Source organism: Mesoplodon mirus (genome assembly GCF_964341445.2).
Source record: "Mesoplodon mirus genome assembly, chromosome: 13".
In the NCBI taxonomy this organism is placed as follows: Eukaryota; Metazoa; Chordata; class Mammalia; order Artiodactyla; family Ziphiidae; genus Mesoplodon; species Mesoplodon mirus.
Window position 1 is genome coordinate 81,982,538 of NC_138989.1, and position 18,030 is coordinate 82,000,567.

General features: G+C 38.4%; 1 protein-coding gene across 2 annotated transcripts in view; it reads left to right on the forward strand.

Moving 5' to 3' along the window:
- DOK6 (docking protein 6) overlaps positions 1-18,030 on the forward strand; it is a 419,379-nt gene that overhangs the window by 240,848 nt on the left and 160,501 nt on the right. For both annotated transcript variants that reach the window (XM_082641623.1, XM_082641622.1), the window contains exon 4: positions 14,037-14,156. In XM_082641623.1, coding sequence (XP_082497749.1) covers positions 14,037-14,156 — 120 coding nt within the window. The remainder of the gene's footprint in view (positions 1-14,036; positions 14,157-18,030) is intronic.

The following is an 18,030-nucleotide window of genomic DNA, read 5'->3' on the forward strand; positions in this document are numbered from 1 at the left end:
ATAGACAAAATGCAAGAAACAGTTAACAAGGACCTAGAAGAACTAAAGATGAATCAAGCATCGATTAAAAACACAATACATGAAATAAAAAATACTCTAGATGGGATCAATAGCAGAATAACTGAGGCAGAAGAACGGATAAGTGAGGTGGAAGATAAAATAGTGGAAATAACTGCTGCAGAGCAAAATAAAGAAAAAAGAATGAAAAGAACAGAGGACAGTCTCAGAGACCTCTGGGACAACATTAAACGCACCAACATTCGAATTATAGGGGTTCCAGAAGAAGAAGAGAAAAAGAAAGGGACTGAGAAAATATTTGAAGAGATTATAGTTGAAAACTTCCCTAATATGGGAAAGGAAATAGTTAATCAAGTCCAGGAGGCACAGAGAGTCCCATACAGAATAAATCCAAGGAGAAATACGCCAAGACACATATTAATCAAACTGTCAAAAATTAAACACAAAGAAATCATATTAAAAGCAGCAAGGGAAAAACAACAAATAACACACAAGGGAATCCCCATCAGGATAACAGCTGATCTCTCAGCAGAAACTCTACAAGCCAGAAGGGAGTGGCAGGACATACTTAAAGTGATGAAGGAGAAAAACCTGCAACCAAGATTACTCTACCCAGCAAGGATCTCATTCAGATTTGATGGAGAAATTAAAACGTTTACAGACAAGCAAAAGCTGAGAGAGTTCAGCACCACCAAACCAGCTTTACAACAAATGCTAAAGGAACTTCTCTAGGCAAGAAATACAACAGAAGTAAAAGACCTACAATAATGAACCCAAAACAATTAAGAAAATGGGAATAGGAACATACATATCGATAATTACCTTAAATGTAAATGGACTAAATGCTCCCACCAAAAGACACAGAGTGGCTGAATGGATACAAAAACAAGACCCATCTATATGCTGTCTACAAGAGACCCACTTCAGACCTAGAGACACATACAGACTGAAACTAAGGGGATGGAAAAAGATATTCCATGCAAATGGAAACCAAAAGAAAGCTGGAGTAGCAATTCTCATATCAGACAAAATAGACTTTAAAATAAGGACTACTAGAAGAGACAAAGAAGGACACTACATAATGATCAAGGGATCGATCCAAGAAGAAGATATAACAATTGTAAATATTTATGCACCCAACATAGGAGCACCTCAATACATAAGGCAAATACTAACAGCCATAAAAGGAGAAATCGACAGTAACACACTCATAGTAGGGGACTTTAACACCCCACTTTCACCAATGGACAGATCATCCAAAATGAAAATAAATAAGGAAACACAAGCTTTAAATGATACATTAAACAAGATGGACTTAATTGATATTTATAGGACATTCCATCCAAAAACAACAGAATACACATTTTTCTCAAGTGCTCATGGAACATTCTCCAGGATAGATCATATCTTGGGTCACAAATCAAGCCTTGGTAAATTTAAGAAAATTGAAATTGTATCAAGTATCTTTTCCGACCACAATGCTATGAGACTAGATATCAATTACAGGAAAAGAGCTGTAAAAAATACAAACACATGGAGGCTAAACAATACACTACTTAATAACGAAGTGATCACTGAAGAAATCAAAGAGGAAATTAAAAAATACCTAGAAACAAATGACAATGGAGACACGACGACCCAAAACCTATGGGATGCAGCAAAAGCAGTTCTAAGAGGGAAGTTTATAGCAATACAATCCCACCTTAAGAAACAGGAAACATCTCGAATAAACAACCTAACCTTGCACCTAAAGCAATTAGAGAAAGAAGAACAAAAACATCCCAAAGTTAGCAGAAGGAAAGAAATCATAAAAATCAGATCAGAAATAAATGAAAAAGAAATGAAGGAAACGATAGCAAAGATCAATAAAACTAAAAGCTGGTTCTTTGAGAAGATAAACAAAATTGATAAACCATTAGCCAGACTCATCAAGAAAAGAAGGGAGAAGACTCAAATCAATAGAATTAGAAATGAAAAAAGAGAAGTAACAACTGACACTACAGAAATACAAAAGATCATGAGAGATTACTATAAGCAACTCTATGCCAATAAAATGGACAACCTGGAAGAAATGGACAAATTCTTAGAAATGCACAACCTGCCAAGACTGAATCAGGAAGAAATAGAAAATATGAACAGACCAATCACAAGCACTGAAATTGAAACTGTGATAAAAAATCTTCCAACAAACAAAAGCCCAGGACCAGATGGCTTCACAGGCGAATTCTATCAAGCATTTAGAGAAGAGCTAACACCTATCCTTCTGAAACTCTTCCAAAATATAGCAGAGGGAGGAACACTCCCAAACTCATTCTACGAGGCCACCATCACCTTGATACCAAAACCAGGCAAGGATGTCACAAAGAAAGAAAACTACAGGCCAATATCACTGATGAACATAGATGCAAAAATCCTCAACAAAATACTAGCAAACAGAATCCAACAGCACATTAAAAGGATCATACACCATGATCAAGTGGGGTTTATTCCAGGAATGCAAGGATTCTTCAATATACGCAAATCAATCAACGTGATACACCATATTAACAAACTGAAGGAGAAAAACCATATGATCATCTCAATAGATGCAGAGAAAGCTTTCGACAAAATTCAACACCCATTTATGATAAAAACCCTGCAGAAAGTAGGGATAGAGGGAACTTTCCTCAACATAATAAAGGCCATATATGACAAACCCACAGCCAGCATCATCCTCAATGGTGAAAAACTGAAACCATTTCCACTAAGATCAGGAACTAGACAAGGTTGCCCACTTTCACCACTCTTATTCAACCTAGTTTTGGAAAGTTTTAGCCACAGCAATCAGAGAAGAAAAGGAAATAAAAGGAATCCAAATTGGAAAAGAAGAAGTAAAGCTGTCACTGTTTGCAGATGACATGATACTATACATAGAGAATCCTAAAGATGCTACCAGAAAACTACTAGAGTTAATCAATGAATTTGGTCAAGTTGCAGGATACAAAATTAATGCACAGAAATCTCTGGCATTCCTATATACTGATGATGAAAAATCTGAAAGTGAAATCAAGGAAACACTCCCATTTACCATTGCAACAAAAAGAATAAAATATCTAGGAATAAACCTACCTAAGGAGACAAAAGACCTGTATGCAGAAAATTATAAGACACTGATGAAAGAAATTAAAGATGATACAAATAGATGGAGAGATATACCATGTTCTTGGATTGGAAGAATCAACATTGTGAAAATGACTCTACTACCCAAAGCAATCTACAGGTTCAATGCAATCCCTATCAAACTACCACTGGCATTTTTCACAGAACTAGAACAAAAAATTTCACAATTTGTATGGAAACACAAAAGACCCCGAATAGCCAAAGCAATCTTGAGAACGAAAAATGGAGCTGGAGGAATCAGGCTCCCTGACTTCAGACTATACTACAAAGCTACAGTAATCAAGACAGTATGGTACTGGCACAAAAACAGAAAGATAGATCAATGGAACAGGATAGAAAGCCCAGAGTTAAACCCACGGACATATGGTCAGCTTATCTTTGATAAAGGAGGCAGGAATGTACAGTGGAGAAAGGACAGTCTCTTCAATAAGTGGTGCTGGGAAAACTGGATAGGGACATGTAAAAGTATGAGATTAGATCATTCCCTAACACCATACACAAAAATAAGCTCAAAGTGGATTAAAGACCTAAATGTAAGGCCAGACACTATCAAACTCTTAGAGGAAAACATAGGCAGAACACTCTATGACATAAATCACAGCAAGATCCTTTTTGACCCACCTCCTAGAGAAATGGAAATAAAGACAAAAATAAACACATGGGACCTAATGAAACTTCAAAGCTTTTGCACAGCAAAGGAAACCATAAACAAGACCAAAAGACAACCCTCAGAATGGGAGAAAATATTTGCAAATGAAGCAACTGACAAAGGATTAATCTCCAAAATTTATAAGCAGCTCATGCAGCTCAATAACAAAAAAACAAACAACCCAATCCAAAAATGGGCAGGAGACCTAAATAGACATTTCTCCACAGAAGATATACAGACTGCCAACAAACACATGAAAGGATGCTCAACATCTTTACTCATTAGAGAAATGCAAATCAAAACTACAATGAGATATCATCTCACACCAGTCAGAATGGCCATCATCAAAAAATCTAGAAACAATAAATGCTGGAGAGGGTGTGGAAAAAAGGGAACACTCTTGCACTGCTGGTGGGAATGTGAATTGGTACAGCCGCTATGGAGAACGGTATGGAGGTTCCTTAAAAAACTACAAATAGACCTACCATATGACCCAGCAATCCCACTACTGGGCATATACCCTGAGAAAACCATAATTCAAAAAGAGACATGTACCAAAATGTTCATAGCAGCCCTATTTACAATAGCCCGGAGATGGAAACAACCTAAGTGTCCATCATCGGATGAATGGATAAAGAAGATGTGGCACACATATACAATGGAATATTACTCAGCCATAAAAAGAAATGAAATTGAGCTATTTGTAATGAGGTGGATAGACCTAGAGTCTGTCATACAGAGTGAAGTAAGTCAGAAAGAGAAAGACAAATACTGTATGCTAACACATATATATGGAATTTAAGAAAAAAAATGTCATGAAGAACATAGGGGTAAGACAGGAATAAAGACACAGACCTACTAGAGAATGGACTTGAGGATATGGGGAGGGGGAAGGGTAAGCTGTGACAAAGTGAAAGAGCGGCATGGACATATATACACTACCAAACGTGAGGTAGATAGCTAGTGGGAAGCAGCCGCATAGCACAGGGAGATCAGCTCGGTGCTTTGTGACCGCCTGGAGGGGTGGGATAGGGAGGGTGGGAGGGAGACGCAAAAGGGAGGGGATATGGAAACATATGTATATGTATAACTGATTATATTTGTTATAAAGCAAAAAAATAAAATAAAATTAAAAAAAAATTAAAAAAAAAGAAAAAAAAAAAAAGAAAAATAAGTGTCCATCAGCAGATGAATGGATAAAGAAAATGTGGTACATACAAAATGGAATATTATTCAGCCTTTAAAAAGAAGAAAATCCTGCCCTTTGTAAAAACATGGATGGACCTTGAGGGCATCATGGTAAATGAAATAATCCAGACAGAGAAAGACAAATACTGCATGGTATCACTTATATATGGACATTTTTTAAAAAGTTGAACTCATGGAAACAGAATAGAATGGTGGTTGTCAGGGGCTGTTGGGTAGAAGAAAGGAGGAGAGGTTGGTAAAACAAGGCGAGCCGGGAGGGCTACTCTTTGTTGCGGTGCGCAGGCTTCTTATTGTGGTGGCTTCTCTCGTGTGGAGCACGGGCTCTAGGCATGAGGGCTTCAGTAGTTGTGGCATATGGGCTCAGCAGTTGTAGCTCGTGGGCTCTAGAACGCAGACTCAGTAGTTGTGGTGCACGGGCATAGTTGCTCCGCGGCATGTGGGATCTTCCCGGACCAGGGCTCGAACCCGTGTCCCCTGCATTGGCAGGAGGATTCTTAACCACTGCGCCACCAGGGAAGTCCCTCTGTGTTCATCTTTAATCTCTCTCTTTCCCTCATGCTACAAATATTGCAAATATTGCAAACTTGCAAATATCATAGGTTTTCATGAATATATTCTAAATTTAACGGTTCTTATCACCACTATGCCCACTCTACTGGTCCATCGATTCAAGCCACCATTATTCTTTTGCCTGGTACCCATCGCCACTACTTCTCTCCTTTTTACTTCTTTTTTCATGACAGTTTTATTTTCTCACTTTGGTCAATGCCTCTTAGTAAGTTTTCATTTGAGACTGTTTTTTCTTAAGCATCTTATAATTTGTCATTTCAGAGTTAATTTTCTCTTTTTCTTTCATTTCTTTTCTAGATTCATTCCACTTTTCATTTCACCTATTTTTGTTGTTGTTGTTCATTTCCATTCTTAGTTTTTGAATTCCTAATTCAAACAGAATTTTTATATCCACAAATGCTTGTTTGAATGTGTTCATCTATTTTTGGAGTGCACACTTACAGTGTTCTTCTGCTTCATGTTATCATTTTGGGAGAATGGGGTGAGGTGAGAGGCAGTTTTCCTAAACTGATTTGAATTTGTGTGAATTTTCACGTCTTGAATTTCTGCCATAGTTCTCCATGGACTTTTATTTCCTTTGTTGATTCTTTTGACATTGGGGTGTTTTTAAGAGTCCTAGTTTAATTCTGCCCTTTTCTGTCCTTTTAACAAGGTCCGGGTAGCATGGCAAGGGTTTGTTTGCTTTGGTGATGGGGAAGAGAGTGAATTCTCTGAAATGTGGCATCCCTTTGTCTTACAGGATCCTAAATTTTCTACTTTTTCTTCTTTTCCCCTCCCCCACCCTGTTGCTGAAGGGTTCTTCTTCTTTTTTGCCTTTTTTTCTCACTTAAAGGCTGTGTAACTGGAAGACTCCACAAAAATCACTCTTGCCCCTCAAAACCCAGTGTGTCCCTTTAAATCGCATTTGCCTTTTATATGACATCCGGTCCTTTAGATCATGCATCCTTTTACATCCCTTCCCTGTAGATCATGTCCTCTTCTACCCAGTCCTTTCTTAGTATCTTAAGATTCAAGCTGCATCTCATCTTTCTGGTGATTGCTCCAACTCTCCTCAGTCGTCGTTGCCAGCATCCCTCCTCAACCCCCTGCTGGTTTTTTTTGGCTAGCTCTTGGCAGTTCCTGCATTCTCTGTTTTGAGACTCCCTGACCCCAGTGTTAACCAGGAAGTCTTTCCTAATTATTTTACTTCTTAAGCTTCAAGCAGATTTAATCACATCATGTTCCATCTATATCTGTATACCTTCCTAATTTTTCATGGATCACAACCCATTAAATTAATTTGCTTGAGGGAAGGGATGTGGGAACAGATGTATATGTATGACTGATTCACTTTGTTATAAAGCAGAAACTAATAAAAAGAAAAAAAAAAGAAGAGATGGAAAAAAAATAATAATAAATTAATTTGCTTGCTTGGAGGTTTTCTTGGTAGAGAGGAAGAGACTAATTGGCCTTTGTGTTTGTTTTGGTGTTCTGTTTCTGACATAAAAAAGTGCCCTACACACAGCAGCTTAAACCAACACAAATTTATCATCTTACAATTCTAAAGGACAGAAGTCCAACACTAGTCTAACCAGGCAAAAACTAAAGTGTCGGCAAGGCTGTGTTCCTTTCTGGAAGCTTTGAGGATAATACACTCCCAGGCTCATTGGGGTTGTTGGCCAAATTCAATTCCATACTCTGAGCAATTGTCAAAGGTTTTTGTAATAAATTTGTCCCTGTATAGAGAAACAATTTCAGAGCTCTGTGTGGTTTCGGGCACAGTCTTCAATTTCTAACCACGGCACCGGCAACACTTCCATATTCCAACACAGAGCTCTCCTCTTTCGTGTTTTCCTTTCTACTCCCAAGTACCTCACGATTGCTGCATAGAAAGGAATTGCTTTTAGGCCTTACGAGAACATGATTAAGAGCTCTTGATGGTGCCTCTTTTCAAAAAGTTCCCTGCTTCACAAAAGTTCCTATGAGAAGCTTAGGCACGCACATCAAGTTTCCAGTTGGTGTCTATTAAGAATTCCACAGATTGGAAAGTGTTCCTCCTAGGGCTGGTTTTCTATCACAAATGCACTCACTCTGGAGCTGACCTTCAGCGTTAGTGCAAAGGACCCCTTTCTACCTTGCTTTCTTGTAATGTTTTGACATCATTTTCCCATCATTCTCAGGCTATTTGCAAGTGTTCATTTGTGTTCTTTCTTATTTTCTCTGATTTGCTTTAAGCTCTGTGTCATTGACTAACCTCCATATTGAAGCATTTTTGCAGCAAATTCTTGTCAGGCTAAAAAGCAGCACATTCGATGGTTCTGTCATATTTTGCTGTTTGTCACTTGTTACTTTGGAAGACAGACAGGAGCGATTTTCTCTTTGGCCACATCTGAAAGCCTCGCCTCACTCCTCTAATTCACAAAAGGAGAGAATGGCAGAATAAGACATGCTATATTGAATCCAAAAATGTGATGTATCAATCTGTTAAATTAAGGAAAATAAGTTATGATTATGTGCATAAAAGATCAAATAAACTTAGGTAACTCATTTCCTTGGCTCAAAGTTGACCTTTTCTAAGATTCCATTTCCATATCGCTATAGAAAATAAAAATCTTGTCAAGTGTTTATCATATATAGGATCAAAAGGAATATATACAAGTCTTCCATTTTGGCATAAATACCACTAATGAGGCTAAAAGAAAAAGACAGCTTATTAAAATAAGAAACCTTTCGAATGTGAGATATTTTAGAATTACTGAAGTTTGATAGAGAATCATATTTGAAATTTCTCTCTTCCCCTTCCTAATCAAAGATCTGTTTTATCTAGACGAGCCAGCTGTGAAGAGTAGAAGCTACAATCTCCACTTAAAATGGGGATGAATAAAGACTTCAAAACATCCAGCAAGTGACTACTTCCCAAATTATTTTCATTTGGTTCTAGAATGTGTATTAATTTCCAGGAATCAATGCAAATCACATCTACTTACTTGTTCCACATTTATTTATTAGTTTCCATATCCAGGTGCTGCACTGGCTCTAGACTGACTAAATCAATGTCTCCCTGACTCTAGTATCAGAATATAGTTGGGAAAGGCAGACAAATAACTCAGGGATATAGGGACTATGATCGAAGTATAGACAGAGTGAAATGGAAATGTAGAGGAAAGATGTCAAATCCAAACTTGGGCCTGAAGGAAGTAAACAAAGAAGGGCGTATTTGAAACAAGTTTTAAAGGATTATTAGGTGTGAGGGAATGTGGAAAGGAGCAAATTAAGGCACCTCAGGAACAGGAAATAAACGTGCCTCTTACTTAGAAAAGAAAACTAAATGTTCCACATCTCAGAACTGATCAACCCTACCCATCTGACTTCAACAGACAGGGCTCTTTCCTGTGAGCTAAACACTCTTCCCGTCTTTGCTGAAGCATGCAGTTAGAGTTTAACTGGTCTCTTGTCTTCCTACGCCAGAAAAAGTAAGAGAAAAAGAAAAGTCCATAACATATCAACAAGGCCAGTTAAATAAGAAGTAGGTGCCAATTTTCAAGAATGAAAAAAATGTCATCAAAATATAGTATATTTTAATAGCTCTATAAATTTCAAATGACAATAAGAGATCTTTGTAGCAATAGTCTACATCGGGAGATATTTTTCTTCACTTCCCAGCAAATACTGAAGTACTTAAGACTTCAGTAAATATAAAAACAACATTTGTCACCAAATTATAGCAAATCTGCCCAGCAAATAAGAATTACATACACTTAAGAATTCCTGGTTTTGCTGATGACAAAATGGTATTATCTTACCTACATTTTGCTAAGATTATTAATAAAAGCCAAATCCAGTGAGGACTAAATACAAAAATGTATTATTTCCACACAAAACTAGTCTTGACTGTATCTTACAGCAAATTACCATGAAACTGATTCAGTGCCATTTTTAATTCTGCTATATGATTTTAGCTGATAGCCTATTTTCTGTAGATGTGATGACCCTTTTTCACTGTTTTCAAATATAGCTCCTTTTGGATCATTTAACTTTCAAGTCGTTATCCTAAGGCCTAAATTTAGTGAAAGTAATAAAGCTTAAATTTAATCATTTATTCAATAGGCATTCTTAAGAGTCTGCTATGTAAAGATCTCTTCTTATTCAGAGGAATTTAGCCATAATTCTGCAAATTCTCCCTAGAATTCTGCAAAGAAGTGATGGAAAGAAACTCGGGAGCAGCCGTCCATCTTTGACTGTATCTCTACTTAGCAGGGTCCCTGATCATCATTTTCCCTACAGTCTCATTATTTAGTTTAGTCTCTCTTCTCTATTTGTCTTGTTATTCCCAAACATCTTTCAGGGTTTTTTTCTTTTGGAAGTTACCAAATTTGTTCATTTAACTAATCCTATACATAATGAAAACATTATTTGGGTTTCTGTTCTAGAGAAAAGTTGTTGACCTGAATTAGGAATTTGAGCATAGCTGCAAGCTATCCAAAAAAGACATCTAAGTGAGAAAGCACTTCCACCATAAAGAGAAAAACGTAGAAAACGTTGCAGAACATTTTATGCCTTTTTTCCTCCATAAAGAAATTGAATTATTTACACATTATGTGTAGACCAAGGTAGACGCTTGAAAGATAAAAGACAAAAGGCACTGAAATTATGGGAAAATAAATATTTTAAAATACAGTGGGTTTATTAGATTATTGCATTCGTATTTAATCTCCTCAGTTCTGTGAACACAGAAAATGGAAAGGTGAAAGATGTAAGGTAATTCAGAGAAAAACACTAGTTAAATAATGATGGGACAAAGTAAATTAACATGCAATAAAAGATATTAAAGGACTTCAATACATGGAGTTTGCCTAAGAAAAGAGCAAAGGAAAAGCACAGCTATAATTATTTGTAAGGTGACTGTCAAAAACAGATTTTAAGCAACAAAGCCTTGTATAATAAACAAATCCAGCTTGTCTGCAGCAAAACTGTTAGATCAAGTATGCAGACTACAAAGGTTAGTACTTTTGAGGTGAAGGTTTGGGGCTGATCTACCTGAACTAAATACTACAAAACCGGGAAGAGGACGGACAGAGTGCTGACTGCTTCTCAGACTTTACTCCTTGAACTCAGGGCCGTCCCTCGCTGGTCACAGGGTGTCACTGTCACTGTCCTGGATGTGCCTCTCCATCTCAGCCCCGACCACCCTCCTCAGTGCGGCCTGGGTCCTCCAGCACATTCACACAGAGACACGTAACGCCCCGTCATACTCTCACACAAATGCCTCACACACTCACATACTCATACACAGACCCGTGTACTCACAAACACACACTCACAAATACTGTCACACACTGATGCGCTCTAACATACTCATATGCACACTGTCCCAAGCTCACATACACTGATACACACTCACAAGCTGATACACAGACACACACCCATACACACACACACACACACTCCCTCTCCTTCCTGCTCGCCCTGCAGGTCCCTGATCAGGTTCCCTCTGAGCTGCTCAGCCTTTGTCCTGGTGCCCCAGCTCCTACCGGCTAAGCCACAGCCCTCCAGAGAACCACACACCAGACTCTCCTGCCCACCCACCTGACTCTAAGATTACTGAGAACAGAAACTGTGTTCTTCCATATCCTCTTAGCACAGTGCCTGGCTTATAGTGAGAAAATGTTTGTTAATAAAGAAATGAACCCTTGATGATTCTGATCTGATCTGATTCTTCTGAGCCGAATTGCAGGGATGTCTCTCTCTCTTTCTCTTTCTCCCTCTCTCTCTCTCCCTCTCCTTCTCTGTTTCTTTCTGAAATAGTTTATAATTCAGTCTTTAATGTGACTATATCTAGTCTAATTGTATTACTCTTGCTATTTCTCTTCATACATGCTGCTGTACTATTAAAATGCAGAAGCGGGGCTTCCCTGTTGGCGCAGTGGTTGAGAGTCCGCCTGCCGATGCAGGGGACGTGGGTTTGTGACCCGGTCCAAGAGGATCCCACATGCCGCAGAGCGGCTGGGCCCGTGAGCCATGGCCGCTGAGCCTGCGCGTCCGGAGCCTGTGCTCCGCCACGGGAGAGGACACAACAGTGAGAGGCCCGCGTACCGCAAAAAAAAAAAAAAAAGCAGGAGCGTTGCAATTCTCAAGATTGGCTGCAAAAGCCATCTTTACCTGCTGGTGGAAGCCCAGGAGCCCCTCTTATTGCTGTGGAGGCAGCCCGCTGGCTCTGGTCCTTACAGAAACGCCAAGTTGAGTTCTACTCAAAATAGTCAGCTCGAGCTTCCTAGAAGCCCTTTACAGTGTGGTTGTTTTCTTTATCTCATTCAATCCTAGGACAAAAGATGTACTAGAAGGAGTGAGGGACATATTTCTTTAACCTCTGGGCATGCAGTGACTTAGTATTTAAAGGGAACGTTGTGACACAGGTGCATTGTCATATTTCACACTTTTAATTGTACCACACGTAGCGGAGCAGATATTCTTCTTTCCATCTATGGGGTCCTGGAAATACTCGCAGGTAGAGTCATGCAGATGAGATGTTAATTGCATGTGATTTCACTGATGATTGAAGGTCATGGAGTTCTGAGAAATAGTCAAAACATCAAAAGGTAAAAAGAAAAAATATAGCCATATTGTCTCCCTTAGCAAAAATATCAAGGATTTCTAGAGACATGGCATGGAAATTGGCTTAAGCTTTTGATCTGTTGTTAGAAAAGCTTTCAAAACTTTCATAAATCTTAGAAGTCAAAATTCATATATTTACTGAAAATTATTTTCAATATATGCTGTTGTTGCTTGTGTAAAATTTTTCTGTGAAGGCTGGCATTCCCTCACCAGAAGATAAAACGTTTTTGTTTTTTTTTTAGAAAGCTGTGAGCCTCAGCAATGCCTTTTTATTGTATTAGAGGCCCTGGGATCAGAAGGGATTGTTTTCTGGGTTAATGAGGAAAAGCCCACCAGCCAGACAAGGAGCCAGGCCTGGCCCACATGAGAATCTGCTTCCTCCTTGGGCACATGCTGTGTCTGACACCACAGAGGACAATCCCTGAAGGATGCAAACCATAGCTTTTGCAAGGAAAAATCACTTTTGTGATTTGAACATCGGAAGCGTTATTTTCGTCAGAATAGAACTCCGTGGGAGACTGCGTGTTCTTTTTCTTTATTTTCTAACAACATTCTATGGTCTTGATAAAACTAAGAAAAAGTGACAAATACGGCTTGACATCCCATTGATCAAACCCATTTTTGATGCTAAGGCGCTGTGACAGAGCACGGCGAGAAAGCATTCCCCAGGTTTGATGACGCTGGCTGTGGAGCAGAGCCGTTGATACTCATATCCTTGGAGTCAAGAAAACGTGTCACAGATAACGTTTTTATGGGGAGTTCAAAATGCCAGGGCAAAGGCTGCAATGTCATCCACGGAGGGGGGCAAGAGGTTTGAAGGAAATCTATATTAAACTGCTCTAGTACAGACTTACGCTATGTGAAAAAGTCAGAAATTTCTCTGGATGAGTGTCAGTGGAAAGCTCTTATCCAATTTCTGTGCAGTGATTTGGGGGCTTGGCCCAAAATGTCTAACCTTTCGGATCTCTGCATATAAAAATAGTTAGAAGGCTTGGGTTCCAATTCTGTCTTGGTGCTGACCCATGATAGGATATGAGACCCAGTTATGACACTAATCCTTAGTCATCTCATGCACAGAGGGCTTATATTAGGATCAAATTCATCCATGATTGTGAAAGCATTCGATACTACAAGATTTTATGTAGGTGTAAGGTATTCAAAGGTTTCAAGCAAAGAAAAACCGCAAATATAGAGAAGTCGGGAAGTAATGGGAATAAAGAGTAATGGGAATAAAGAGAGTGATCTAATCAATATCTTAGATAATTGGAGTTTTCTAAAGGGGAAAGTTATTTTTAATATCCTCTCCCTAAATTTTTTTAAGTGAGGATGGTCTACTTTTGAGATTTGTAAAAGGAAATCGATCACATTCTTTTGCTGATCTATGATCCACTGCAGTTCAGAATGACGGGGATCAGACCTTCAGTCCGCACAAATCCAAGTTACATTCAGGAGTGCAGTCATGTGTTTAATCTAGTTCGACATTTTTCAGCTATTCACTTATATATTTTTATTTTGTATTTAATTTTTCCAAGTAAATTCTTTCCTCAAATTAAATCAATCTAAAATATACTGGATAGTAAACAAATCTCAGTCTATTATTTATAAATAAGATAAAGTGCATTGGAATAACTTAAAATAACTTTAAAATACAATGTTATAATGTCAAGGGAAACAATTGTGGAGATTGTTTTATTTCACTGCTTAAATATAGCTTTTTAGTTTTCTTAAGGTAGATTTTTTAATGCTCACCACTTACCTGGGAAACTGGTTCAGGAAACATTCTTTCTCCATCATTCCTCTGTAGCCTTGCCTGACTTCCATGGCATGTGCTCATTTTCAGAGCTGGAGGCCGAGGAGTGGTGCAAGCATCTCTGCATGGAGTGTCTGGGGACCAGGCTGAATGACATCAGCCTCGGGGAGCCTGATCTCTTGGCGGCAGGAGTGCAGCGGGAACAGAATGGTGAGTGTGCGTCTCCATCCTTCCTTTCTTTTAAAGTGCACTGGGAGTTATAGAACTTTGAAAGTGGAAAGGACCTCAGAAATGTTTCAGACCAGTCTTAGGGAAAGTAAACTGATCAACCTCAGCTGTTAAGGAACTTTTAAAGCTGTCCTTCCATAGTTTTTAATCATAACACCTCTTAATATAAACAAATTCTTTAACTTCCTAATACATGTTTTAAGTCATTAATATGTTCAGATTGGAATCAATCCTTTATGAAAGATTTGTCATCACAGATTTAGGTTTTTTCCTTAAGGCATTTTAGTGTTAAATTCTATAATTTCTTATTCATCAGAAACATTATTTTAATGTTTTACCAGTGATATGCTGGGATTTAGTTTGAAATTTCTCCTAAGAGATGAGATACACATGCATGTGTGGAGAATTGATGTAATAAATTACATTATGGTGGCTTGTGGTGATCTTGTGGTATCCCGTCATCAAGGGAAGACTCACTGCTCAGTCCTGACCACAGCATTTTTTTTCTGACATTCAAAATTGCTACTTCTCCTCTAGTGTTTTTCTGACTCTTCAAACAGCTTGGCCTTATTTACTCTGAGACTAGCAAAGAGTAAACATTTGTGCAATTAATTTTTAAATGTGTAATGTATGTTGCTAAGATAAAAGTGGTTATTGATTAAATTCTTTGCTATAATCACTTTTCATCTAGTGCTGTCAGCTGCTTTCCTATTGATTCAGAATCCCACATAGTATAGGTGAAAATAAGGGAACACAAGTACACACACACACACACAAACTTATTCTTAGACTTCAGATAACACTGCCACAAAAAAGAGTGCAGACTAAGTAGACATTTTGAACTTTAAATTCTTACAACTTGCAGAATCTTCACATCTTTCAGTTGTATTTAAGATAGCCTATGCTGACCTTAGAAAATATTAATGTAAGGTGTTAAAATCATAGTTATTTAGAAAGGAGTCACAATACATAATACCAATTCTAGAAAACAAATGTTTCATGTTAATCATTAATAGCAGAAGTAAGCATCACAACCAAGAAGCGAGTCACTTGTGTGAAGTTCCTGCTGTTACAGTTGGAAGTAGACTCAAGGATATGTCCATTTTGCTATTGATACAAGAGGTCATTATCCAAAACAAAATGGAAAAATAACCTCAGACTTTGCCGTCTGGTTAATGCAGAGTCAGATTTGAGGGTTTAGTTTTTTTCAGAACCAAAAGTCCCTGCTTATGAATGGTCTAGAATTGGCATGAATTCCTACTTTTAGCCTAAGAATGTGTGTATAACCTTTCTGCAGAAGCAAAGCAGTATTCCAGTGTTGTTTCTAAATTATTTACTTAGGTTGCCATAGTAACCATGCTCCCTACATTCCACTCAGAGTCCCTTTTATGTCACTCACTCATTCATTCTTCACCCATCAAACATTTTTGAGGCTATGCTATGCAAGAACTAAGCCGAGGAAATGTAGAATTATATAAAATAGGGCCATTACTTTTAAAAAGCTCACAGAACAGTGAGGGAGACAAACCTACAAACAAGGTGTATTGATCAATGTTTTTTAAAATAATGCTGTGTTCTTGGTCACACAGAATCTCAATAGCACAGATCTGGAAGTGTGTCTTTATCATTCATGCATAGGTGGGTTGGCTAGGGTTCATTGGATTTAGGCTGAGTAATGCTGAGATTGGCTCCAAGCTGCACATGATGTCTACATCTCTTCCGTGTATATCTCTTCCTCCTGATGCTAATGGCTACCTAAGGCATGTTCCCAAAACAAAAACATTAGGGCAAGAGATCAAGCCCAAACTTGCAACATAATTTAAGTCTCTGCATTTGTCATGTCCACTGACATTCATTGACCAAAGCAAATCCTATGGCCAAGCCCAAAGTCAAGGGGTACAAAAGTAAACCCCACCTGTGAGGCCATGACATGAGTTAGAAAGTCTGATCTAATGTGGAGAGGAAGTGAAGAATTGAGATAAATGATACAATCTACATGCTAAAATAAAATTAGAAGTGCTATGGTATAGGTATGATCAGTTCTAATCAGAGCAGACTACCTTTAAAAAAAAAACTTATTTTTTATTCCTCTAAATAAGCCTTCTCAATCAGGCAGGAAGTCTGAAATTCTTAATGTCCATCAGTAATTAAAGCCAGTATTATCAGGCCTTTATTCGTTTGGAAAATGGCCAGTTAATGACAAAACAATAACATCCGTAACAGTAAAACTTTCTCTATTTGAAGGGTCTTTTCCCCAGTTTTTCAAAAATGATTTGGGGTAAGCCATATTCATACATATACACATACTTTATGACTAGTCATGAAAGAGTGTTCCAGGTTATTTTTTTTTTTTTTTTTTTTTTTGTCCCTGGGATAACACTCAGCAAAACCAACTTTTGCATGGGGAGAAGAAATTTCACATAGCTATGTTTGAGCTTCCAAATGCCATCCACACACTCCTGTATTTCCCAAAGTGAGTTCCAGGACATACTGCTCCTACTACTACTATATGCCTTCTGCAGTGAGGGAATCAGCAGAGTGAATGTAATATTATATAACACTATTGTGAGTTAGATTGTGTTCCCCTCCAAAATAAGAGATGTCAAAGTCCTAACCCTCAGGATGTGACCTTATTGGGAATAGGATCTTTACAGAGAACCAAGTGTAAACAAAGTCATTAGAAAGAACCCTAATCCGATATGACATGCGATACGTCCTTATAAAGAGGGGAAATTTGGACACAGAGGTGGATGATGTGAAGAGGCACGGAGAGGAGACGGCCATGTAACTTGCGTGGTGCATCTACCAGCCAAGGAAGGCCAAGGATTGCCGGCCAACCCCAGGAGTTAGAAGAGACGAGGGAGGATTCTCCCTCTAAAGCCTGCAGAGAGAACCTAGCCCGGCCAACGCCTTGATTTCAGACTCCTAGCCTCCAGAACTATGAGATAATACATTTCTGTTGCCTTGAGCCACCCAGTTTTTTGGTACTTTGTAACAGCAGCCCTAGGAAATTAATACCAACCCTATATGATGGTCACCATATGCATGGGCAGAATACAGCTGTTGAGAAGTACTAGAATAAAGATCTTTTTTAACTCTGTATAATGTGGCATTTCCCATACTCATTTTACCTATCTGTCTTTTTCTATGCATAACCCCTGTTCATAGCTTGTGGATATTCATATCTGTTCCATGAAACAGGTTGGAAAACGCCAGTATAACCAGTGGAGGTGCTTATCTACAGGGAAAGCTGAAAGATGATGGTGATGGGAGCAGCCATCCTGGCAAGAATAAGATGATACTCATGGATGTAACACAAAGTCCTGAGTGGGCCCTAAATATGTGCCTTCTCACCTTATCTTGTATTGCTAATTCCATCCTTTGATTGCTGTCGACATTGCATATAATCAATAAACTAGGTCAAAACACCACTTTTCCCATTTGGTCCTCAGTATGCACTACAATGGAATCAAGGCCAATGCCAAATATATTTCTACCTCTCTTTGAAAGAGATGATTCAAGGAAAGCAAGGGTGTTTTGTAGTGCTTCCCTCCCTACACCACCAAATCTAAGTGATCCATTGTCTAACTCTGGCCATATCGTTACAAAGTGAGATGCATACTGGGAGAAATATCTTGAAGCACCAAAGGACCTGTCCTCTTTCCTTTGCCCTGGAAACATGCCCTATACAAACACAATGATAACAAAAATGCAAATTTCAGAAACATTTGTAATTATGTGAAAGGAGAAGCTTCTGGGGAGAATGCTGAGTCCAGAATTACTGGTATCTCCCAACTACAGGCAAAAAGAGGGACTTTGAAAATAAGGTAATGCCTTGCCCTTACCCTTTCCCTGG